Source organism: Hemiscyllium ocellatum, chromosome 1 (genome assembly GCF_020745735.1).
Source record: "Hemiscyllium ocellatum isolate sHemOce1 chromosome 1, sHemOce1.pat.X.cur, whole genome shotgun sequence".
In the NCBI taxonomy this organism is placed as follows: domain Eukaryota; kingdom Metazoa; phylum Chordata; class Chondrichthyes; order Orectolobiformes; family Hemiscylliidae; genus Hemiscyllium; species Hemiscyllium ocellatum.
The window spans coordinates 74235046-74261880 of record NC_083401.1 but is presented as its reverse complement, the minus strand read 5'-3'; the positions used below and the strand labels follow the sequence as shown (position 1 = coordinate 74261880).

At 40.7% G+C, this 26835-nt stretch overlaps 1 protein-coding gene across 1 annotated transcript in view; it reads right to left on the bottom strand.

The window, feature by feature from the left end:
- itga2.2 (integrin, alpha 2 (CD49B, alpha 2 subunit of VLA-2 receptor), tandem duplicate 2) overlaps positions 1-26835 on the bottom strand; it is a 190496-nt gene that overhangs the window by 106224 nt on the left and 57437 nt on the right. Inside the window, exons 3-5 of the mRNA XM_060822696.1 lie at positions 5822-5931; positions 2948-3039; positions 960-1074 (exon numbers count right to left, since the gene is read on the bottom strand). Coding sequence (XP_060678679.1) covers positions 960-1074; positions 2948-3039; positions 5822-5931 — 317 coding nt within the window. The remainder of the gene's footprint in view (positions 1-959; positions 1075-2947; positions 3040-5821; positions 5932-26835) is intronic.

The following is a 26835-nucleotide window of genomic DNA, read 5'->3' as shown; positions in this document are numbered from 1 at the left end:
GCATTTTTCCCCAAGGTGTACAACTTATACCTCACATTGCATTCTGGTTATTGAAAACACCACATTAGGATCATATAGTGATTTTAACCACTTAATGGACTGAAATCAGCCATGGTAATACAAATCTAAGGGGATATGTGCTTACACACTCTGGGAACTCATTGTGTCGAATTGTTTATTAGAGGTACTCAACCATGGAATATGCTCAGGTAGACAAGATAGTGAAGAAGACATATGATATGGTCGCCTTTATTGATCAGTCTGTGGAGTATAGGAGTTGGGATGCCATGTTACAACTGGATAGAACATGGGAGAGGTCATTTTTGGAATATTCTATTCAATCCTGGTCTCCCTGCTATAAGAAGAATGTTGTGAAACTTGAAACGGTTCAGAAAAGATTTCTAAGGATGTTGCTAGGGTTGGAGGGTCTGAACTATAAGGAGGCACTGAATAGGCTGGGGCTATTTTGCCTGGAGTGTTGGAGGCTGAGGGGTGATTTATATAGGTTTATAAAATCATGAGGTGTGAATAGGATAAATAGACAAGGTCTTTGCCCCAAGGTTGAGGGAACATAGAAGGCATAGGCTTAAGCTGAGAAAGGAAAGATTTAAAAGGGATCTCAGGGGAAGTTTTTCATGCTGAGGATGGTGCATGTATGGAATGAGCTGCCAGAGGAAGTGATGCAAGTGGTACAATTCCAACATTTTAAAGGCATCTGGATGGGTATATGATTGCCAATAGTTTGGAAGGATATGAGCCAAATGCTGGCAAATGGGACTTGATTAATTTAGGATATCTGGTCTGCATGGATGAGTTGAACCGAAGGATCTGTTGCCTTGCTGTACAACTTTATGACTCTATGACTCTAAATAAGAGTTGAAAAGTTCTGTGATAATAATGATGTTATTTCTAGAATGTTTGACATTTTGTAACACTCAGCATCTGAAGTTGAAGCTTACGTTGAACAGCTGGTGAAAAGGCGTTTGATATTTTGAAATTTGAAGTTATATCTGCACACAACCCTCTTGGATAATTCATGGTGCCACACTTCTGTGCCCATAATGGAGCACAAGTCTGAAAGAAAGAAAAAATAAATTAATTCTGTTGATAAAAATACTGCAATCTTGACCTAGCCAGGGGTAGGCCACACCTGGTACCTCTCAATTTTCATGGAGGTGGACCAACTGCTGAAGACACATTGCAGTTGTTTGAATCTGCTTTTATTCCTCTGTAATCTCCTTAATCAATGCTTCAATGTTTATTTTCACAAGAGAAAGAGGTGTCAAGTATGTAAAGCTTCTGTTATTGTTTTTGGGTTGATATACACCTTTCTGGGGTTCTAGCAACAAAAGTTGTTTTCTGAAAATTTTGAATGGGCATTTTTTTGAAATACTACATATGCTATTCCTCTTACAGGGTCCATTTGTTCTGTACTGAGGATATACAGAGTGAATGAGCATGTGAGTTCTATGGAGTCTCAGGCAGGTATGAAGGGCTATTGGGGATGGATAGAAGTGCCATGCATTAGTACAGAGGATGTGAGGGATTATTAAGAATGCCTGGGTCTAATGGTTGGCATAGACCTGGGAGTGCATGGTGTGTCAAGTGTTTTTATTTATTTCACATGTGGGACATAGCCATCGCTGGCTTGTCAGCATTTACTGCCCATCTCTAGTTACCCTTGAAAAGGTATTGGTGAGCTGTCTTCTTGAACTGGCACAGTCTGTAAGTTAAAATCTTCTAGGAGAAAGTGAGGACTGCAGATGTTGGAGGTCAGAGCTGAAAATGTTTTGCTGGAAAAGCGCAGCAGGTCAGGCAGCATCCAAGGAGCAGGACAATTGACGTTTCGGGCATGAGCCCTTCTTCAGGCTCATGAACCTGAAGAAGGGCTCATGCCAATACATCAATTCTCCTGCTCCTTGGATGCTGCCTGACCTGTTGACACACAATGTCCTTTGGGAGGAAATTCCAGGGTTTAGACCCAGCAACAGTGAAGGAACACGATGGTGACTGTAGCCCTTGTCCTTGCAGGTGCAGTGGTCATGAGTTTGGAAGGTGCTGTTTAATAATCTTTGACAAATTTCAGCAGCAGCTTCTACTGAGTATTGATGGTAGAGGTAACAAGCAAGTTGGATGTAGAATCACAGAGATGTATGGCACAGAAACTGACCCTTCGGTTCGACTTATCCATGCCTACCACATATCCTCAATTAATCCAGTCCCATTTGCCAGCACTTGGCCCATATCCCTCTATACTCTTCCCATTCATGTACCCATCTAGATGCCTTTTAACAGTAGTAATTATAACAGCCTCCATTACTTCCTCTAGCAGCTCATTCCTTACTCGCACCACCTCTGTGTGAAAAGGTTGTCCTTAGGGATTATTGGTGTCAAATCATGTGGTGGAGGTGTAAGGGATTTGTGGGAGTTGTAGTTGGTGGTGATCCAGGTAAATATGGGGTCAGTTGAATAGTTGCTTAGGCATAGGACTATGTCTTTCATAACTTACTTTCTCCTGACTAAATATTTGCTTATTAGAGTCCTCTGAAGTCTCCAATTGAAATGGGAGATTTTCAGGGAGCTAGAGGTATAGAAATCCAATGTCAAATTCCTTCATAGTGTAGTGTGCTATGATAGGGATTCTGCAGTGTCCCCACACTTACCTCTCATCTACTTAGTGATAACGACAGGTTGTCAGAAAATTTGGACCACAATTTAGAAATTCAATATTTGTATAAATTTAAACAAAAGTAGCTGAACTGAAGCAGATCTATTTTCTATGTTTCTCACCTGGTTCTAAAATGTGATCTTGACAACAGTACTTAATACTACTCAAGAGTACTCACAATCTGAGTGAATTGTGCAAAGTTTAAAGTTAAGTATGTTATTAGTATCACATCACAGTATTACATTTTGCAAAATATCCAGTTTCAAAATTTGCAGTTACCAAAAATCCACCAGTTTTGTCATTTCTGATCAGTGTGGAACCAGCATTCATGTCCTGTTTGTCCTCAGTCACATTTGGAATAGTCATTATATCTGAAAAATCAAGCAAAAGATCTAATAAAATATTATATTTTAGCATTCGTCCAATACAAGTAGCATTGCATTCACCAGTAGTGGAGGGACAGTTCATTTTGAGAGCCAAGGGAAATGAAATCTTTTCAATCAATTAAATGGTGTTTGATATCAGTAAATGCCCAGTGTAACAAAGTAAATAACTTCACCAAATATATATTTAACAATTAAACTTTATTGTGCAGTTTTTTTTAAGCATACCCTAAGGATCAAACTTTCATCTGGGTGTGGAGATGTGTTCAGTATAAAAATGGCCTGGAGGAATTCAATTGCATTCCTGACTCCATGTGATATTTCTCTGGACTTTCTAAGGCTTGAAAATGTCTAATATGCAAAATGTACCTCTATGCCCACTGAGGTCAAGTTTGCCACTTTCAGTGGAGGAGAAAACTCCGATTTCCTCCTGCACACTATTTTATCTGGCGATCTGAGGTTTTGAAGGCACCTTTCCAGCAGCAGTCTGGATGGGAGTCCATAGGAGCTGGAAGTTCAATCTCACGAAGAGGAGAATTGGAGATGATACTTCACTGGTGGCAAAATATAGGCCTGCTTGAAAAATCATGCTGAATAGCAGCCTAGAATTTGGCTCCAGCTCTATTGACTGGGCAGCTGATCTGCAATCATGAACAGCCATGTTTATAAGAAAATCAAACAGCTTTCATGGTTATATTGTCTGGAACTAGCCCGAAATTGTTTAGATTTCCAGAATTAAATTTCATAACTTGTTCTGATGACTTTGAGCTTATAATCTTTGTGTTGCTAGTTATGCCATGAACAAATAGGTTACCACAAATATGGGGTAAAATGAGAGATTTTCTCTCCTAGTAAAATGAGGGACAGAAGAGGTTTATAAAAATAGAAAAAATAAAATAATTGCTGTGAGTATGAAGCATGAATCAATCTAATACAAAGTTGAAAAAACTTCAGTCAGTATATGTGGCTTGTGGTATAATTCAGTCCATCAAGAAAGACAAGAGGTAGTGTTCATCTTGACAGGTTTTCAGATAACTCTTGATAAATTCTAGGATCTGAGTGTTTCACACATCAGTACAGATAGCAGCAGCAGAGTGAACAAATTTAACATGATTTGGGAATTTAAAATACGTAATGCCAGGAGCCATGTATTTGACTATAGAAAGGTAAAATGATATTGGAACAACAAAGGCAAGTAGGATGGAAATCACCTGAAACACTGCAAATGGTATAATATTGAGTATGCAGAGTAAAAGCATTCCAAAAACTAACAAGATCCGGTTCCAATATTGTGTGACTCAAAACAGACGACTGTTCAGATCAGACATGACGCCAATTGGAAAAGCAACCTGTAAATATTTAACATTGTAAAATGTGGGAGGTGTTTACTATGGCAAATACCAGAAAATGCATGGTGGTTGATGAGTACAAACAGAAATCGGGAAAACATTAACAAATGAATCAATGAATTCAATCAAATGATAAAATTGTCACACATGGGGATCATTCTGACTTTGTGTAATCATGTTAATTGGATGAAATTAATTCAGCAACTCTCAGTGCACATTTCTCCCAATACAATATCAAGGAAGAGGTATCATCAATGGCTGAATTGATATGACTGCTTTTATTGTCCGACTAAATCAATATTATCTCCATGAAATCCAACCATGAAGGCTGTAACTGTGAGAACTGAGGAAACATTCTCAAAAACTGTCTGTTCCTCAAGCCCACAGGAGAAGAGCAAGATATTTACCTGCCATAGAGATATACTTTGTTGTCTCTGGAACCATGGGATCATTTAGATAGAGGAGGTGAGCAGTCTAACATTTACCCAAAACCACAGTTTAACTGCAAGGTTAACTGAGAGGTTGGGGAAACGTGAAGCAACAATGATAAAGTTGTGGGGCATCCTCATTAGCTTGGGCAAGTCGTACAGTACTTCCACGAGACAAATGCAAAATAAAAAGAACTTTCAGCCCTGTCAGAATCCAACCAGTGGCCTCCACATTAAAAGAAAAGCAATACTGGAAATCTGAAACAAAGACAGAGAACACTGGAGAAACTCAGCAGATTAAATTGATCCCCTACAGTATGGACACAGGCCCTTCGGCCCATCTGTGCAGGTCAGATGAATTGACCACACCTACCCTCTGAAGAGCAACTCACCCAGACCCACTCCCCCTGACGAATGCACCTTTCACTATGGACAATTTAGCATGACCAATTCACCTAACCTGCACATCTTTGGATCGTGGGAGGAAACCGGAGCACCCGGAGGGAACCCATGCAGACACGGGGAGAATGTGCAAACTCCACACAGACAGTCGCCTGAGGTGGGAATTGAACCCAGGTCCCGTGAAGCAGCAGTGCTAACCACTCTGGCAACAGAGAAACAGTGTAATGCTTGTGGTCTAATATGACTGTCCTTCAGAAGGGATAATCAGAACTCTATTTCTCTCTCTACAGATGCTGCTCGACCTGCTGTGTTTCTCGAGCATTTTCTGTTTTTATAACAGATTTCATTTTCCTGTTTAAAGGTTATAGGTAATTGAAAGCGTTTCAGAGGATGTATGTTCGTGTATAATTGAAAATATTATGGGACATAATTCTATTCAGTATTGGGTGATATTGAGGAAAAAGATTGAAACAGAAAAAGATAGTAGACAATTTTCAAACCAACTCAGCTGGGTGTGTGCCTACCTACAGCTGTTAGATATGTCACCAATGGATATAACATTTTTCACGTTTATTGTGGCATTATACTTACTTCCCAAGTTGAGTTTCTCGCAAGTTGCACTGTCACTATTGATAGGACATTTGTATACATCTCCTGTGCGATTGTCAGGAGAACCACTCCATGGTGACCCGACCAGCAACCTGTAAATGGGGAACATGTTTGTGAGAATAAATCAAAGATGTTAGGTGATTCAGAAAATAGTGACACAATATTGCTTCACATTCATCTGAATCATCAGCAGAAGAATTTAGCATATTTACCCTGTCATGCCTGAATCATTAACTCATGTTGACAAAAAAATTTGCTGTACTGACAGCTCTCTATAGATTGAATCTCACCTGATGTGGAAATAGCTACCTGTTGGGGAAAAATTTGGGAAGTACTGTCATTGATCCATGAGGTGGCCCTACCTGAAAGTGTTTCCCAAGACTGCCAATGAATTAGACTTCTTCAGATTCCCCATCCCATTAAGTGAGTGGTTCCTGGGGCCACAGGCCCAACAGAGCCATGAGCTAAATCAGCACAGATGATGGCCAAAGCTGAGAGATTTATAAAGGGCAGAATCATGTGGTTTCCAAGAAATGCTTTGCAAAAAAGATCGCAATAAGTCTTTTCATTTATTTTTTAAAAATGTCCAGTAAATTCATAACCTTGCATACTTAAGTTCACAAATATAATGAAATGTGAAGCCATTATAATACATCATCATTAACATAGCTTCTAATATATGTGATATATATATATAGAGTCATAGAGATGTACAGCATGGAAACAGACCCTTCGGTCCAACTCATCCATGCTGACCAGATATCCTAACCTAATCTTGCCAGCACCTGGCCCATCTCCCTCCAAACTCTTCCTATTCACAGACCCATCCAAATGTCTCTTAAATCCAAAGATGTACAGGTCAGATGAATTGGCCATGCTATGACTCTAAATTATACTTGGTAGTGTGGAGGAGCAGAAGGATCTTGGTGTCCATGCCCACAGATCTCTGAAAGTTGCCACCCAGGTAAATAGTGCTGTGAAGAAGGCATATGACGTACTGGCTTTTATTGGTAGAGGAATTGAGTTCTGGAGTCCTGACGTCATGTTGCAGTTGTATAAGACTCTGATGCGGCCGCATCTGGAGTATTGTGTGCAGTTTTGGTCGCCATACTATAGGAAGGATGTGGAGGCACTGGAACGGGTGCAGAGGAGGTTTACCAGGATGTTGCCTGGTAAGGTAGGAAGATCGTATGAGGAAAGGCTGAGGCACTTGGGGCTGTTTTCATTGGAGAAAAGCAGGTTTAGGGGTGACTTGATAGAGGTGTACAAGATGATTAGGGGTTTAGATAGGGTTGACCATGAGAACCTTTTTCCACGTATAGAGTCAGCTATTATGAGGGGGCATAGCTTTAAATTAAGGGGCGGTAGGTATAGGACAGATGTTAGGGGTAGATTCTCTACTCAGTGAGTCGTGAGTTCATGGAATGCTCTGCCAGTAGCAGTGGTGGACTCTCCCTCTTTATGGGCATTTAAACGGGTATTGGATAGGCATATGGAGAATAGTGGGCTAGTGTAGGTAAGTGGGCTTGGATCAGCACAACATCGAGGGTCAAAGGACCTGTACTGTGCTGTATTTTTCTATGTTCTGTGTTCTATGTTCTATGTTCTATGCCCATAGTGTTAGATGCATTAGTCAGAGGGAATGGGTCTGGGTGGGTTACTCTTTGGAGAGTTGGTGTGGACTGGGTTGGGTCGAAGGGCCTGTTTCCGCACTGTAGGGAATGTAATCAAATGTTGCAATTGTACCAGCCTCCATCACTTCCTGTGCTGCTCATTCCATACATACAGCACCCTCTGAGTTAAAAAGCTTGTCATTAGGTCCCTTTTATGTCTTTCTCCTCTCACCCAAAACCTATGCCCTTGAGTTCTGGACTCCCCCACCCCAGGGAAAAGACTTGTCTATTTACCCTATCCATGCTCCTCGTGATTTTATAAATCTCTATAAGTTCACCCTTCAGCCTCTGACTCTCCAGGGAAAAACAGCCTGAGCCTATTCAACCTCTCCCTGCAGCTTAGATCCTCCAACCCTGTCAACATCCTTGTAAATCTTTTCTGAACCCTTTCAAGTTTCACAACACCCTTCCAATAGGAAGAAGACCAGAATTGCACGCAATATTCCAACAGTGGCCTAACCAATGTCCTGTTGCTACCTTTTAGTGCCTCAATGCACTGATTCTAAAATGATTCTAAAATCATCACAATCACCTAATGAAGGAGCATCGCTCCGAAAGCTAGTGTGCTTCCAATTAAATCTGTTGGACTATAACCTGGTGTTGTGTGATTTTTTTAACTGATTCTAAAAGTTATTGTGGCTCTGTCATATGTTCAGCCAGAAACTAGGGATTTCAGAGTCACACATTTCAGAGGAAGTGTGTTTAATCTTGAGTCTCTGCTGAACAGTGTTAGTTTATAATTAAAGTGTTAGTAGCATGACCTCTCAACTCCTGCATCAATACTCTGACCAATAAAGGAAAGCATACCAAATGCCTTCTTCACTATCCTATCTACCTGTAACTCTAATTTTAAGGAGCTATGAACCTGCACTCTGAGATCTCTTTGTTCAGCAACACTCGCTGGGACCTTACCATTAAGTGTATAAGTTCTGCTAAGATTTGCTTTCCCAAAATGCAGCATCTCACATTTATCTAAATTAAACTCCATTTGCCACTCCTTAGCCCATTGACCCATCTGATCAAGATCCTGTTGTACTCTGTGTTAAATGTCTTCGCTGTTCACTACACCTCCAATTTTGGTGTCATCTGCAAACTTACTAACTGTACATCCTATGTTCACATCCAAATTATTTATATAAATGACAAAACGTAGAGGACCCAGCACTGATCCTTGTGGCATTCCACTGGTCCCAGGGCTGCAATCTGAAAAGCAACCCTCCACCACCACCCTCTGTCTTCTACCTCCAAGCCAGTTCTGTGTCCATATATGCTCAAAAGTTAACCCTTTACAATGTCAACTCAGGGATACATCACGAGCATTTCTGATTCCCCTCTTGTTTCTGTCTCCAACACCACCTCTGCAGGTGTCATCAGGTTCCACACTGGTATTGCAGCCAATTCCGGACTCTTCATTCACAATTCAAGTATAATGTTTAACAAAGATATTAAAATATTTAAGATAACTTTTCTAATTGCCTTGGAGATACTGCCATGTAATATCTTCACAGACACAAATGCATACACTCATGCACACCTACACAAATCGATAGAAAAATATAAGTGATAAATACACACAAATTCAAACTCAAACACATCAAAGCACATTGGCGCTCACAGTCACACACAAATGTGTGTACACACATGCATACTCACACGCACATGCAAAATCACACACATTCTAACTTAATCCCTGGAGAATAACCAAGAGCAGGAACCTGGAAAAGTTTCTCCAACATGTACCAGGAATCTCAAAGCTAGTTAAGTTTCTACTAACACTTTAATTGTACCATACTGTTCAGTAGAGACTCAAGATTAAACACACTTCCTCTGAAATGTGTGACTCTGAAATCCCTAGTTTCTGGCTGAACATATGACAGAGCCACAATAACTTTTAGAATCAGTGCATTGAGCCACTAAAAGGTAACACTTTGAAAATGTCAATGATAGAGGTTTATAGTGATAAAATTCTTTTAGGAATGTGTGGATTATAGAGTTAATTTTTTTGCCATCTTTAAATGGTGATCACTTAGGCAAAAATAACGTGAACAAGAACAATCAGACTTTCTGTCCTTGAAAGCTGATAACAATGCTAAAAGTTGAAAATTTTAAAAAATATATAAATATTAGTTTCTTTCGAGATATGGAAAAGTTATGACATTTCTTTAGTGGCATTTTATATTCCTATCGGCATTGTGTTATCTCAGCAGCATTGAGAGAAAGCCAGAGCCAACTTCAAACTGTTCACTCTCCACATTACCTCAGGGCATGAAATATTTCATCAAGCATTGAATTTTGAATGTCTGTGAGTTCCAATGGTCTGCCTGAGACATTAACTCTACGGCTTCTCAAACCTTGCTTGTTCTGATGATGAAGAGGTGAAGATGTCATATTGGGGTGAAACTTGCTACTGGAATGTTAACCCTTTGCCCATCTGCTCTCATTGGATTTGGTGTCTACAATTGGACCTTATCAATCACCTCTTTTCAGTGGATTAGGAGTTTCAAGAAAAAAATGAATAGCGAATTACTAATCTTTAGAAGAATGAGTCTTGTTGACAGAAGAGAATAAGAAAAATAACTTACATTTATTTAGTGACTTCATGAAAAATTCCATGGAGGTTTTGCTGATTTTTTTAAGATTGCTGCACAAATTAATGCTTGAACTTTTGCTGTCAATTATTTATCTAGTTTGATGCAGAAGCACTGTAACAAGCAAAAGGAAAGCAAATATGGAGTGCACATCGTGAGGTGGTAGACTGGAAACCCTGCTGAAGGGACTTATCCCAATAGGAATCTTCTATTTAACAGAAGTGGTTTGGCTGCTTTATCGGATACTAGAAGGAAAATTGCAATAAATAGTTAATGGGCTTTATCACTGAACAAAAACAGATTGACAACTTCTAATAAATTGTCAGGAAACTATCATCAATTCATTTGACATTATTTTGCTGTAGCTCGGTTTGGCTTATTGAACAGGATACGGTGATTTTGTTTCCTGTACAGGATACAGGAATATCATTAGGTTTGAGGAGGAAGTTTGCAGATGTGCTTTCGGTTTAAAGTCCTTAATTCCATATAACTCCTACAAACATTATTGAAGTGGGGGCTTTGCATGATCTTGTACCAGACAGCTGCAGTATTCTGCTCTGTAGATTCCCCTAATGTTTTGCTTCACCTTCTACCATGGCAGTTGATCCATTGCCTTTAAAGAACAGTTGAGCTCCATTGTTTCTTATGGAGATACTCCTAACAGGGCTGGGGTTGTGGGAGCAGAGTTCAGCCATTCTCAGGAAGCTGTCAGTTTGCATGGAGCAGCTGTTTAATAAAAGCATTACTCTTTACAGTCAGCAATTTGCTACATAAGGTCTCCCCCAATCTAAGGATCAGCCTTTTTATCTGAAATCCCTTCACTCTAAAAGTGATTTCCTTGAAGAAATTTTAGCAGGTTAGAACATTTCTCTCCACTGCATAATTCTTATCTTCCCTTCAACTGAATCTAGTCATAGAAAATGGATCATTTGTCTTCTAAATTTTGGCAGATAATTTATTTAATTATCAGCATGAAATTATCACAAATAATACTATTTAATAGTCTAACACTTGTGATTCCAACAGCACGCAAAAATAAATTGATAATTGTATAACAGTGGTAACTGTGTGCTTATGATTAGGACACTGAATTTCCTCTGTTTGAATCCACAGATACATGTAACTAAGCAGCAAATCATTGTGAAAACATGCTACACATGTATAATCTACACACCCTTGAACTAATATGACTACCATCTGATCATTTGCCTGTTCCTATAAACTGACTGTTCCTATGTTACAGAGCCTTATTTAAAGTAATGACCATATTTTCTAGCATTTAAATTCAACTTTTATGTGCTTACTGTATATCTTCACTAGACCATCCTGTTTCTTTTAATGCATTTTATGAGATAAAAATTAAAAAAAATTCATAGCCCCGCTATTTCCATACCTCCTGAGGGAAGATTTTTTTATTTCAAGACCTCCAACTGATGGAATTTGAACCCGTGACCAGTGCCTCAAGTAGAATTGAATGTCCATTTGGCTGACAGCCTTCTATTGTACTTTAAAAATTGAAAAGCAGACTTGATTATGGATTGCTGGGATCATGGATCACATGTGTTTCAATCTGCACAAGTCATAGTTGAATGTATTGAAACTTCAACGTTTGTACATAAAGATGTAAAATATACAGTTTAAATTTGGCAATTTCCATGGGTGCTGATTATTTAAGTAATTTTTTAAAATGTTCTGGCCATTTATAATTCCGATGTGTTATAAGGTTGGAAGAATGGGAGATGGGCACACTTTTGAATCTAACTTGTAGAAGCAATTGTGTATTTGAGTTTAAAAATGACATGATAAATGTTTCAACATTTGATGGGCTGAGGTAAGGCAGAGTTATAGAGATGATTGGAAGAACCAAGGGTCCCCATGATCAATAATAAATTATAGGTGAGGAATTTGTATCAATTTGTTTAATACATAGGATCATTTCCAGATGTATCTGTGCTAACTAGTTAAATCAACTACTGAAGTGTGTTCATTGCTCATTAATCTGAATCTGTTAATCATGCCAGTGCCAGAATGTGGATTTGCATATGATAACATTGGAAAATACAGAATGTTATTTATTCATTCATGGGATTTGGGTATTGCTAGCTGGGGCAGCATTTATTACTTATCCCAAAATGCCATAAAAGGGTGATAGTGAGCTCCCTCCTTGAATCACAGCAGCCTATTTTGTCCAGGAATGCTTACACATTTTGCTATGGAGGAAGTTCCAGGATTTTGGTTTAGTAATACTGAAGGAATGTCAACACAATTCCAAATCAGGATGGTGAATGACTTCACAATATCATACAATTATAGAATGATACAATACAGAAGAGGACCTTCAGTCCATCGAGTTTCTATCATCAAAAATACACTATAGTTATTCTCGCTTCACTTTCCTGCTCTAGGTTTGGAGAACAACTTACAGGTTTTCACATGTAGCTGCTGGCCTTATGGTAGTAGTCATGGGTTTGGAAGATGTTGCCTAAGGAGCCTTGGTGAATTTCCTCAGTGCATCATGTATGTGACACACACTGCTGCTCCTGAGTGTTGGTGATGGTAGAGGGAGTGAGTGTTTGTGATGTATTACCAAGCAAACTTTGAATTGGATGGCAACAAGCTTGCTGAGGTTTGCTGGTACTGCACTCATCAAGACAAGTGAGGAGTATTCCTTTACATTCCTGATGAGCAGCACTTCTGTAACAGTTGTTACACATCCTTTAAGTTGGATCCATTCCTGTTTTGATTGTTGTTTTTGATTTTTGGTTTTGTCTCTTTCATATAGGTATTAATTGAACGGGATTCCTGGTCAGTGGAATGCTTTGCATATCCAAATAACTGCACATGTGCATTTACATGATGATGTGGAGTTAGGTCTGGAATTCATTGTGATATTAAGGTTCTAATTGAGGAATTTAAATCCTGTCCCATGATGTGGTCACAATATTCTCAAATTATTGCATTTGTAGTCATTACTGACCGAATAGTGACCTATTTGTAGAAGGGCACGTCGATGAACAACAGTCAACATGCTTTTTAGTCTTAGTTATCAAATGTTGGTGTGATTCCTAGCCTTGTGTACTGGATGATGCCACTGGAGTCCTTTGTTTGGAAAACGGCAGATGTAGAAAGAAAGACATGTGTTTGTATAGCACCTTTTATGACTTCAGCAATGCCCAAAGCACTTTGCAAACAATTAAGCAGTTTGACAGGTTTTCATTTTCAAAGTGTATTCTGGATTAGTGGTGCTGGAAAAGCACAGCAGTTCAAGCAGCATCCGAGGAGCAGTAAAATCGATGTTTCGGGCAAAAGCCCTTCATCAGAAATACAGGCAGAGAGCCTGAAGATTGGAAAGTTGGCTGGGGGGGCGGGGGGGGGGGGGGGGGGGGGGGGGTCATTGGACCAAACTGCCTCTTTCCGCACTGTAGTGATTCTAGGATTCTAGATGTTCTAGATGTACAAACACAGTCAAAAATCACATTAAAATCTGGTTAAGGAGAAGAGGAATCAGCTTTTCTAAAAGGACACATTTGGGTAATGTGAAAACTAAATGAACTGCATGTTGCCCATTGTGTGCATCGTGGACATTTCCTGGTAAGATATGGGAAATGCCGTGGAATTCAAATGTTCTCAATAGTACTACAAAATCAATGGCCTAATCAACAGTACTTTGGATGGACTACCATGAAGAAAGTCAATATACAAATGCCTCTGGTGAGAAAAGAGCAGAAAACAAAATGGAAGTATAACAATCAGACTGTTAAATCTGCCCGCGTGCATTGCTACTGTTCCCAGAAAGCAGAATAGGCACTGTGCCAACTAGACCAGAACATACTAAAGTAGAACTGGAAAGTACAGCTTCTCCTGACACAGCTGGGCGATTCAAAATTAAATAATACTAAACCTCAAACAAAAACTGGAATAGAAGCCTCCTCTGACTAAACCCACGAAAGAGGAAATTTGTCGAGGATGGAAAAACCATCAATTATAAAAACCAACCCCCAAATGCTGAGAAGTATCAGGTTTGAATCCTCGAATCCCATGACAACCTGCTTTGCAGCAGCTTCAAGCAGACTACACAAAATCACTCATTGCAAACATAGGGCAATACATTCTGAGAAAGGGAAGCTGTGAGGGTATGAGTGAGTGGAAATGTGAAATACTAGGGGGCATAGGTTTAAGATGAGAGAGGGATATTTTAAAGGAGATGTGCGGGGCAAGTTTTTTAAAACAGAGGGTAGGAGGTGCCTGGAATGCACGGCCAGGGAAGTGGTAGAGGCAGATACAATAGCAAAGTTTAAGAGGCATTTAGACAGACACATACACAGGCAGAGAACAGAGGGAGGTGGACCATGTGTAGGCAGATAGGATTATCTCAGAATAGCATCATGAATGGCACAGACATGTTGGGTTTAAGGGCATGTTCCTATGCTGTAGTGTTCTATGTTGCATGAGTTGGAGGTGCCGGTGTTGGACTGGGGTGGACATAGTTAAAAATCACACAACACCAGATTGTAGTACAAAAGATTTATTTGGAAGTACTACCTTTCAGAGCACTGCCTTTTCATCAGGTGGTTGTGGAACATGGCCATGAGACACAGAATTTATAGCAAAAGGGTTACAGTGTCATGGAGTTGCAGAGATATGTTAAACAACTTTAATTAAAAATCACACAACACCAGGTTACAGTTCTCAAATAAATTTAGATGAAGTCTTTCATCTTTTAGAAAGAGATATGGTGGTTTAGGTTCTTTAATATGTAAATCCCAGAATTACATTCGCAAGTTGGCATCAGCTTATCTAATAATAAGTGTCAGCTCAGCTCAGAAAATACATTAAATGTGTGAAGGTAAAGTCTGAACCAATGTTGAGTCAATTCTACTTTTAAAGTGGGGCTTACAGAATCTTACATGGATTTATGCAGTTTTTGAGCAAAATAAAATATAATTCTGCAAATATAAATTATCCTTTTGTTGTAAATTCTGTGTTGATTAGTCATGTTCCACAACCACCTGACGAAGAGGCAGTGCCTCGAAAGCTAGTACTTCCAAATAAACCTCTTGACTATAACCTGGTGTTGTGTGATTGTTACCTATGTTCCATGAGAGGAAGGTTGGCAAGAGTGGATTGGGAAAATACACAATAAGGCATAACAGTAGACAGGCAATGGCTTGTACTTAAAGGATTACCACAAGGTCTGCAACAAATATGCTTTCCTTTGGGGCACAAATACCCAAAAGGAAAGCTGAATCAACCATAGCTAATAAAAGATTAGATCAAAGGGAGATGCTTATAAGAATGCTAAAGCTGCTGGTGGCACCTAAGAATTGGCAACAAACTGATGCACAGCAAAGGAGGACAAACACCCTGATAGGAAAAGGGCGAAGAAAAGAAAATTAAAGCAAGCTTTCAATAAACACAGAGACAAACTGTAAAACCTTCTAACAATTCTTGAAAATTTAAAGATTGGCATGGATTACTTTGAACCAATTACGATTGAGGATTTATATTGGAGGGTAAGAAGGTGGCAGATAAATAATAAACATACTGTGTCCTGTTGCACAGAAGATATAGAAAATTCCCAGAAATATTAGGTGTCCAATATATGTAACTGAAAAGCTAAAGGAAAATAGAAAACAGTAGTATTTGGAAAATTAGCAGGATTGAGGGTTAATGATTCTCCTAGACAAGATGGGCTTCATCCATAGTATTGAAGGAAATAACATATGGATAGGAAAACTACCAAACAGAAGCGTGCCAAAAAGCATAAATAGCAAGTGATAGACCGAGCTAAGTGATCGCACAACCAATGGATCAGATCTGAGCTCCCAGACATGAATGGTTGTGGACAATTAAGGAACTCATTGAAGAAGATGCACTGCTGCCTCACAGCGCCTGTAGACCCGGGTTCAATTCCCGACTCAGGCGACTGACTGTGTGGAGTTTGCACGTTCTCCCCGTGTCTGCGTGGGTTTCCTCCGGGTGCTCCGGTTTCCTCCCACAGTCCAAAGATGTGCGGGTCAGGTGAATTGGCCAAGCTAAAATTGCCCATAGTGTTAGGTAAGGGGTAAATGTAGGGGTATGGGTGGGTTGCGCTTCGGCGGGTCGGTGTGGACTTGTTGGGCTGAAGGGCCTGTTTCCACACTGTAAGTCTAATCTAATCTAAAAAAGATGCTCAATAAATATTTGATGGTGGAGCTCAGCACATCAGTGCAAACAATAAGGCTGAAGAATGAAGAACGATCTCAGTTAAAAGTGCTTCAACTCCGTCTCCTCCAGTGGTCCCCAACATCACAATCTTAAGCAAGTTTGATTCACTTCCTGTGATATCAAGATATTGTTGGAAACATTGGATAATGCAAAGACAATGGGTTCTGACAACTTTTCTGAGATAGCACTGAAGACCTGTGCTCCAAAATATGTCATTCTCCCAGCCAAACGCTTTCATACAGTTACAACAGTGGCATTTACCTGACTATGTGGAAAATTGTCCAGATATGTTCTGTACACAAAAAGCAAGTCAAATCCAACCCAGGCACCTAACAACCCATCAGTCTACTCTTGATCATCATTAAAGTGATGAAAGGTGTCATCAACAGTGCTGTCAAGCAGCTCCTGCTCAGCAATAACCTGCTCAGTAACGCCCAGCTTGGTTATTGCCAGAGCTCTTGACTACATTATCAACTTGGTTCAAACATGAACAAACAAGCTGAATTTCAGAGGTAAGGTGAGAGTGACATCCCTTGACGTCAAGGCCGCATTTGACTGAGTGTGGCATCAAGGATCCTAGGAAGATGGTTGTGGTTGTGGTCATCTCAGATCCAGGACATCTCTGCAGGAGTTCCCCAGGGTACTGTCCTAGACCCAAACATTTTCAGTTACTTCATCAATGACCTTCCCTTCATCATAAGGTCAGAAATGGAGATGTTTACAAAGACTGCACAATGTCGAGCATCATTTGTGACTCCTCAGATACTGAAGCACTCAATGTTCAAATGCAACAAGACCTGGACAATAACTAAGCCTGAGCTGTCAAGTGGCAAGTAACATTTGTGTAATACAACTGCAGGCAATGACCATCTTCAATGTGAGACAACCTCCCCTTGAAATATAATGAGGTTACCATCATTAAAACCCCCTCTATCAAAATCTGAGCTTTCCATTGACCAAGCATTCCACTGTACTCACAGCATAAGTACTGTAGCTGCAGGAGCAGGTAAGAGGCTAGGTATACACTGATACTCAGCTTCTGACTCCCCACCAGCTTCTAGTCACAAGTCAGGAGTGTTATAGAATACTCCCCACTTGCCTGGATGTGTGCAGCTCCAACAACACTGAGGAATCTTGATACCATCCAGACTGTTTGATTGCAACCACATCCACAAACATCCACTCACTCCACCATAAACACTCAGTAGCCGTGTGTTCTGTGTCCAAGATGCACTACAGACATTTACCAATGATCCTCAGGCAGCACCTACCAAACCTTCTAGAAAATTATAGAAAATACAAATAATTCAAACACACCCTTCATGACAGATTTAACCAATCAATCACTTGTGAGCATATAACAGCTCTTCTCCAAGCTGTCTCATCTTTGGGTTAGATCTAGAACTTCAGGAGACCATTTATTTGGATTCGACATGTTCTGAAGATTTTGTTCAAGTCAATGACAGGATAGCTGAGTATCATACAAGGCTTAATTATCCTTTTGAGGTGTTGGTCAGACACTGTAGACCAGGAGGGTGGATGTGCCCCCAGCCCAACCCTCACCCTTCTATTTATCTCTTAGCCCCCTTCCACACCGCCTCCCAAACATTCCTGATGAATGGCTTATGCCCGAAACATTGACTCTCCTGCTCTCAGATGCTAACTGACCTGCTATGCTTTTCCAGTGCCACACTCTTCGGCTAAGGAAAGCATTGTAATGCTGAAGAAAGAGGACAGCACAAAGGGTTCAGAAATAAAGTCAACCTGGCTAGAACTAAGAAACAAGAAGCGTACAATTGCACTGTTTTGTTGTAAGACTGCAGCTAATGCTGTAAGTGTTCTGTTCTTGAAGACATAAATTACATCGGGCGCCAACAGAGCCAATCTATCTCTTCACCCAACTCTTGTTGAAAGATAAGTCTTTAACACCTCAGAAGCTCCCATATAATCTAGCGAAAGTGCCAGCACAAATGACAGACTAAATAACTCTCCTCAACATTTGATGGATGTTATTCTAATCCTCACTATTTGCCCTAACTCATAAATAATGAAGAAGGTGCCATCACTAATATTGACCTGAATAGTTTAACTCCGACATATTAATGATGTAATTGCGAGTAAATTTTTGATGGGATGGAGATATATATAGATGTGAGATCACACTGTCACACTAGGCCCCACAGTTGCTGGGGTGCCTATCAGTGGCAGTTAGCAGGGACAGTGCAACATCCCAGTTTAGGAAATGTTTTGGATCCCTGGTGTGCCCCTTTGGGGAAGGACGGGATTTTGTAAGAGTGGGTGTGGATGCCACAAATGGCAGGCTGAAATGTGGGCAAGAGGATAAGAAGCTTGAGGGACAATCAAAAGCCTACATCAGCAAATGGGGAACCAATGCCAGTTTTGGGAGATGATTATGTCGTGATAATGTAATTTGACATTATCCATAGGACCAACTAATTCTCTTGGTCTGTGGTTTCAACTCCCACCAAGGGAACTGGTAGAATTTAAATTCAATTAGTAAACCTGGAATGGCAAAGTTAGTCTCATTTTTAACAACAGAATATTGTGCAAACTCCCATCTGGTTCACTAATGTCCTTTTCAAAAAGGGAATCTTTCATCATTATCTCTTTGCCTTACATATAACCCCAGATCCATAACCATGTAGCTATCTCTTAACCGCTTTCTGAAATGGCTTAGCAAATCACTCAGTTCAAGGACAATTGAAGATTGGCCAGAAATAACACCCTGGTCAGCAATGTCTACATCCCATGCAAAAATAAATTAAGAAAAGGAGAACCACTGCATCTATGCAGCTATTAAAGACTAAGAAGGACAGTCTAGATAGCACATAATCCCCTGAATTTAAGCAGATCTGAGATGCTTAGGATAACAGTTGTAGCTTTGGAAATCACTTTGCAGTTCATGTCTAAGTGGAAATAGCAACAGGACACCGTGAATGTACTTGCTCTCAACACTGCTTTTTGCTGTGCTTCATGGGTAGATTTAAGGTGAAAACCCATTTTGTAAATAGTGGGGATGGAGAATAGAAAAGGTTCAGAGGTACAGAATGCCAGATCTTCTGCTGAGAGCAAGAAATATTACTACTCATAATTTAGCAAAAATGTCTGTTAACACTGCTGATTCGAAAGAAGAGTTTGAGCTCTCATTGGGTTTGTTTTTGATTTGGGATGTCAATCAATAATCATCCAGTGGAAGGATTCTTGTTCCTTAAGGATTTTCTTTCATGTCTGTGCTTAACTATTTAATCACAATAAAACATAGTGAGACTAAGCTGGCACCTTCATGGATTCAATGAGCTTTGTAGTGCATTGTAATCTTTTGACTAAGACAGATGATCAATTAATTTCATTCTAGACAAAAAATAAGTATATCCATAGTCTAGTGATGGGGTCTCACCTACTAAAGCTGAAAACAGGCCTAGTTTCTAAAAGTAAACACTTAGAAGTTGATATCCATGGCCTGTGATTCACTGTGATTCATTCTGTGAAGAGATAGTAGTGCATAGTACGAAGTCGAGGGAGTGGGCTGAAGACACATACGAAACAGCTCATCGTTAATGTTACTCATTTCCTTCCTCCACCTCCACAATACAGTTAATAAATGCTGCACCAGTTTCCAGGATCTGAGCTCCGTAAGAAACTGTCCTTGGCATAGAGGCATGTAGAAGGTCACACAGCATTGATGGTTACTCTGATAAATAAAAAAGTGGCAGTATGGGCAAAACAATATGATATTTGTGTAGGTAAGTGATTTTGAAATTTAAGCAATACTATGTCTTTTATGAAGTTATTGACAAAATATCAATACAATAAAATTGAATTCTTACTTCAAGGAGTAACAGTCGCTTCTTTATTGATTGATCCGATCATTTTGTTATTAACAATTCTTTCCCTTTTCTCTTTTCAATTTTCCATAACACAACCTATATTATGACTTGAAGTGTGGGCCTGTGACTGCTCCCAGGTTGTTAGCGCTCTGGTAATCTACTCTGTGGAGATCTGTGACAGCATCAGAGCAACCTCAGTGACTCACTCTCTGATGTACCTCCCTTATGTCCTGTGAGACTGAACAGAGAGTGAATGAGGAATACTTCTTTTCTTTTTGTTTTTTTCATTTTCTGGAGAGCCCATTCTAAAACAACTTTCCACCTGGCCACCAGGGCCACTATCCCCATGTTAAGATCCAGCCCAAATGTCTGTTACTAGAATAAAACTGACCATAATCATTAACATCTACTCTGCTCCAGAGTTGCAAATCACACCCAATCTCTTTAAGACTACTTTTGAGAAACTCCCCAGTCCTTTAACACTGCCAAAATAACCCTCATATATCAAGCCACATCTGGGCAGATAAATATTCCACCCCACAGGTGTTGGAGGAGAGATTCTACAATTTGCTGATACATCCAGTATCTTGTCAGTCGTATTTCTCAAAAGGTGACATTGATGAGGACCTCGAATATGGGATCAGTTGTGCCAGCTCAGACGTCTACAGACTACTGCAGGGAGTGTTTGACAACAGAGACTTGGACAAGTGAACAGAAATCCTGACTTATGGAGCAGTTATCATGTCGGCCATGCAACAACAGCAGACAAGAGCACTGAGAAATTCAATTAGGAATGCCTAGGTTGCATTCTCCAGATTGAATGGAGGACTGTCAAACAAACAGCCTGTTTTTTTTGTAGTTGGGTCCACAAACATTCATGCAAAGCTTTTACAAAGCTGATTGTAATAGACGGACATTGTCGAGATGAAAAAGAGAGCACTGCAAATGCTGGAGATCCGAGTTGAAAAGTATGGCGCTGGAAAAGCACAGCAGGTCAGGCAACATCCGAGGAGCAGGAAAATCAATGTTTTGGGCATAAGCCCTTCATCAGGAATTTTTGATAAAGGGCTTATGCCCGAAACATCGCCTTTCCTGCTCCTCGGATACTACCTGACCTGCTATGCTTTTCCAGCGCCACACCTTTGGACACGGTCTAGATAGCTATCTCTTCTCATTCCATTTGAATGTTTTGATTGAACCTGCCTCCACTATATTCCCAGGTAATTCATTCACTACTTCATTGTGTGAGAACTTTATTTTCCCTTTAGTATCAAAGATATAAGGACAAATATGAAAAAAACCTATTCTAATGACATACACAGTGGATGATCATTGTTTGATGTCCCTAATAAAAAAAAATCAATGTTCAAATCAGCATTGTTAAAACATGATTGATAAACTACATGGTGGACATGAGACACAAATTACCTTGCCAAGGGACAAATGCAAGGGGTTGTGTACTATCTAGACTGCCCTCCTTGATCATTAGTAGATGGAAATATGCTATAATTCACCTTTTGTTGATTTACTCTTTCTGTTTACCAAATTTCACAAATCACTTGAAAAAAAACATCCTGAAATGGACGTGGGATGTGAACACAGAATGGAACACTAACTGAGGCCAGTTGGTCTTCTTCACAACACTATGATTTTGACACTTATGTCCAGAAAGCTAAGACTCAAAAAGTGTGGTCTGGAAAAGCACAGCTGATCAGGCAGCTTCCGAGGAGCAGGAGAGTTGGTAATTCAAGCATAGGCTCTTCATCAGAATATTGGGGAGAGGGGGATTGCCAAGTAGCCTGAGAGATAAATGGGAAGGTGGGGTGGGGCTGTTGGGGAGGATGGGTCAAGGTAGCTGGGAATGCGATTAGTAGATGAAGGTTGGGGACGATGGTGATAGATCAGTGGGGAGGGTGCAGCAGATAGGTGGGAAGGAAGATGGACAGGTAGGACAGTTCAAGAGGGTGGCGCCGAGTGGGAAGGTTGGATCTGGGATAAAGGTGGCGGGAGGGGAGATGAGGAAATTGGTGAAATTGACATTGATTCAGTGTGGTTGGGAGGGTCCCAAGGTGGAAGATGAGGTGTTCTTCCTCCAGGTGTTGGGTGGCTAGAATTTGGTGATGGATGAGGCCCAGGACCTGCATGTCCTTGGCAGAGTGGGAGGGGGAGTTGAAGTGATTGGCCATGGGGTGGTGAGGTTGATTGATGCGTGTGTTCCGGAGATGTTCTTTGAAACGTTCCCCAAGTTGGCATCCTGTCTCCTTCACCTATCACTCACACACACACACACACACACACACACACACACAATATTTCAAAAGTGGCCAAACCAATGTCCTATACAGCTGAAACAGGACCTCTTAACTCCGATACTCAATGCTCCGACTAATAAAGACAAGCATACAAAATGCCGTCTTCACATCCTATCTACTCCATTTTCAAGAAGCTATGAACCTGCACTCCAAGGTCTCATTGTTCATCAACACTCCCTAGGACCTTAAGTGTATAAGTCCTGCCCTGATTTGCCTTTCCAAAATGCAGCACCTCATATTTATCTAAACTAACCTCCATCTGCACATCCTCAGCTCATTGACTCATCTGATCAAGATCCTGTTGTACTCTGAGATAATCTTCTTCGCTGTTCATGACATCTCCAATTTTGGTGTCATCTGCAAACTTACTAACTATACCTTCCATGTTCGCATCCTAATAATTTACATAAATGACAAAAAGCAGTGGACCTGTCAACAATCCTCGTGGCACACCATTAGTCGCAGGACTCCGGTCTGAAAAACAAACCTCCACTACCACGTCTGTCTTCTCCCTTTGAGGTAAGATGGTACTTCTTTGGTACTTCTGTGTATCTGCAAGCTATTAGCCCAAGCCTGAATATTGACCAGTTCTTCCTGTATTTGGACACAGACCCTTACAGTAGCTGTCGAATTATGAATGGTGGTGAACATTGTGCAAACGCTGGTGAACATCCCCACTTCTGACCTTACGATAGAGGGAAGATCAATGAGAAACATCTGGAGGTGGTTTTAGTACCAAGACTAACTTCAAACAATCAAAATCATTTTCCTTCAGGCCAAGGTTTTTTTTCAATAACCTTTATTCTTTCTTGGAACGTGAGCAGATTTGTTGCCCATCCATAATTGGTTTGATTAAAGCACTGGACCACTTCACAGGGCAGTTAAAATCAACTGCATTGCTCTGGATCTGGAGTCACATGTCAGCCAGACTCAGTAAGAATGGTAGATTTCCCTCCCTTAAGAACATTAATGAAGAGAAAGGGTTTTTACTGAAATTGATGATAGTTTCAATGTCACCTTTGCTGCAACTAGCTTGCAATTCCAGTCATTTACAATTATATTTAGACTGTACCTGCTTTCATGCTGTGACTCCAGACAGTGGACAATTGTCTCTGATTAGAATTTACTTCAGTTTTACACAAACTCCTCGATGACCATACTTGATTAAATGCTACTTTGATATCATGGATAGTCACTTCACCTCCCGTCTTAAGTTCATCCTCTGTTTGCACAAAAGCTGTAATGAAGGCAGGAGCTCAGTGTTCCTGACAGAATCTAAACTCAACATCAGTGATCATATTATTGATAATTAAGCAAGCCTGCCCTTCTTCCATTAAAAATGTGCATGCAAAAATATACCAATGTTTCTCAAATTAAGTGGTGCTTCTTAGATCATAAGAACACAAAATGTAGGAGTACAATTCGGCCATTCGGCCCATTGAGAATATTCTACCATTTCATCACGGCTGATATAGTTTTCAACACCATTCTCCTGCCTTCTCCCCTTACCAATCAAAAACCTATCTATCTGAATCTTAAGTACACTCAATTGCCTTCTGTGACAGTGAGTTCCACAGATTAACCACCTGAAGAAATTCCTCCTCTTCTCAGTTTTAAAGGATTACACTTTCACACTGAGGCTATGCCCTCAGGTCCTAGTCGTTCTCACTATCTTCTCCACATCCAGTCTATCTAGGCCTCTCAGCATTCTGTAAGTTTCAATGAAATCACCCTCTCACCCTTGTAAAGTTCATCGAGTACAGAACAAACTGTGCTTTCTAGAAATAGACAGAAAAACACCAATGTATTTAATGACAGGCACTGAGTAAGTGACTGCTTTATTCAACACTGCATGTCTAAAGCAACAAGTCGTAGATATAAAAGACAGCAGTATTTTGAAATAATTTCCCTCTTTAGTTTTTTTGGAATCTGGAGGTAAAGAGTCTAAAAAGAACTAAATAGCTTCCTTTGAGAGTGATTAACTAGAAAACAGCAATCGGATAGAGTTAAGTCTAATCCACATGTACTGAAGTCACAGCACTATACTCTCTGGACAGAGGCTTGATCAATAGGACATACACTTTGGAAATTGTGGACTCAACATGCCCCCCTCAACTTTCTGGACATGGTTCAATCAATAGTTCCCATCCCAGCTCCATTTCAGGGTTTGTTTCAAGTGATTTGTGAATTTAGTAAAAAAAATAAACATTTGTATGATATTGGCAAACTTTTAGCAGCAAATATTTGCAGCATCACATATGCCTGCTGAACTCTGAATTGATTTAAACCTACATCATTTGTGGAATCAACAATTGCAGGAAGTACAACACAACTTTCTAAAAATGGCAGTGACCGAATTAGCAATGTTGAAATCGAGGGCTGGCAGGAGCAGTTGGGAATGTGGAATTCCGAGCACAAACAGTTCAGCCACAAACTCAGTGAAAGGCAAACAATGCTCAAGAGTTGACTGGCCTACTTCTGGACTGAATTTACATGTCCATATGCAAATTCAGGTCAGTTTATTTGCAAGGGGAATGAAGAGCAGCAAAGGAATTTTAGTTTACCAGCAAACAAATTCTTGTACATTGAAATATAAAATAAACAATGTTAGAAGCCTTTTTGTCTTCTTGGGTTTTCTCCCTGAAGGAGAGTTCAATCCACACTGCAATGACCTTCAGGACGATGAGGCATGTCTGAGCCATCCCATCCAGCACAGCAATCAAATGATGGCTCTCATCTGATCCATTCATCCAACACAGCCAAATGTACTGAGGTTCTACCTGTCCCCGGTGTTGCAAAGGATGGGCCTGGCTTCACTGCCGCCGAACGCTCCAAGTAGTTGGACCATCGCATATCACCTGTCCTTCGTGGAGAGGTTTATGAAGAAAAACACCTTTGACCACAAATCCATCAGGAAGTGGTCAGCACGTAGTGTCCTTGAGACCCTTCGGGAAAAGGAGAGGGTGGATCCTGTTGAGCGCTCCACTGGGCAGACTATCAAAATCATTTGGCAGAATGCCTCATTGCCAGAACTTGCCAACAAGCACCAAGACATGACTTGGCTGGTGGTGAGAAGGGCTCTGCCTGTGAGATCCTTTATGCATGCCCGGACTCTCTGCCGCACCGCACGCTGCTCTCGAAGCGGCTGTGGGGGAGACGAGACTGTCACACACCTCCTTCTGGAATGTGCCTATGCAGAAGAAGTCTGGAGACGAATGCAGTGGTATTTGTCGAGGTCCGTCCCGAGAAGCTCCGTGATGTGGGACTCTATGCTCTGCGGTCTGTTCCCCGGGACGCACACCGAGACGAAGATCAACTGTGCCTGGAGGATCATCAACTCGGTGAAGGAGGCTCTCTGGGCAGTCCGAAACCTGTTGATCTTTCAGGTGAAGGAGTTGACCCCGACTGAGTGTTGCAGACTGGCACATTCCAAGGTCCGGGACTATGTGGTGAGGGACGTGCTGAAGCTTGGGGCAGCTGCCGCCAAGGCACGGTGGGGAAAGACCACCGTGTAACATCTGCCTGCCTAAGAAGAACAGGGGGCCCACACAGTCATTTAGGCTCTGCTGACGCCGCAGCAGAAGAGCTGGATAGTAAATGTACAGACTTGTATATAGGAAAAATAAATTTTGATGTCTGTATGTAAAGCAATGTAATGTGTGCACAAGAATGGCATGACCAATTGTATAGAGATCCAAATAATTTTATGAATAAAGTATATTTTTGAAATGAAAAAAACACAGCCAAGTGACCCTTCAACTAATCTGCGCTTCTCTGGCAATTTGCATGTTTCTGCGCATGTTGAAGTGAGTATCTTCTGTAGGGGGATCATGGGAGCTTAGCTACATAGTCACTCCTTGGTTTTATTTATGCTGATCAGTGAGCTGACATACTGATTTCCAGACTCAGAGGCTGCAGCTGTGCATGCACCTCAGAGGTCTGCACTCCATAAAATAAATAATTGGGACCAAACGCTTCCAGCCCGTAAGAAAATGGAACAGTAGCAGGCCATTCAGCCCCCTTGAGTCGGTTCGCCATTCAATAGGATCATGGCTGATCTGACATTTCTCACGTCCACTTCCCTGCCCTTTCCCTGTAACCCTTGATTCCCCTGCTGATCAAGAATCTCTTGATGTCAGTCTTATAGTCTTATGGTAAATGCTGCCTTGATATCAAGCACAATCATTCTCCCCTCACTTCTTCAGTTCAGCTCTTTTGTCCATGGTTGGATCAAGGCTGTAATGAGGTCAGTTGCTGAGTAGCCCTGGTGGAATCCAAACTCAGCATCAGTGAGCAGGTTATTATTGACTAAATATTATTTGATAGTGCTGGTGACAACACTTGCCATCACTTTGGTGTGTTTTTCCA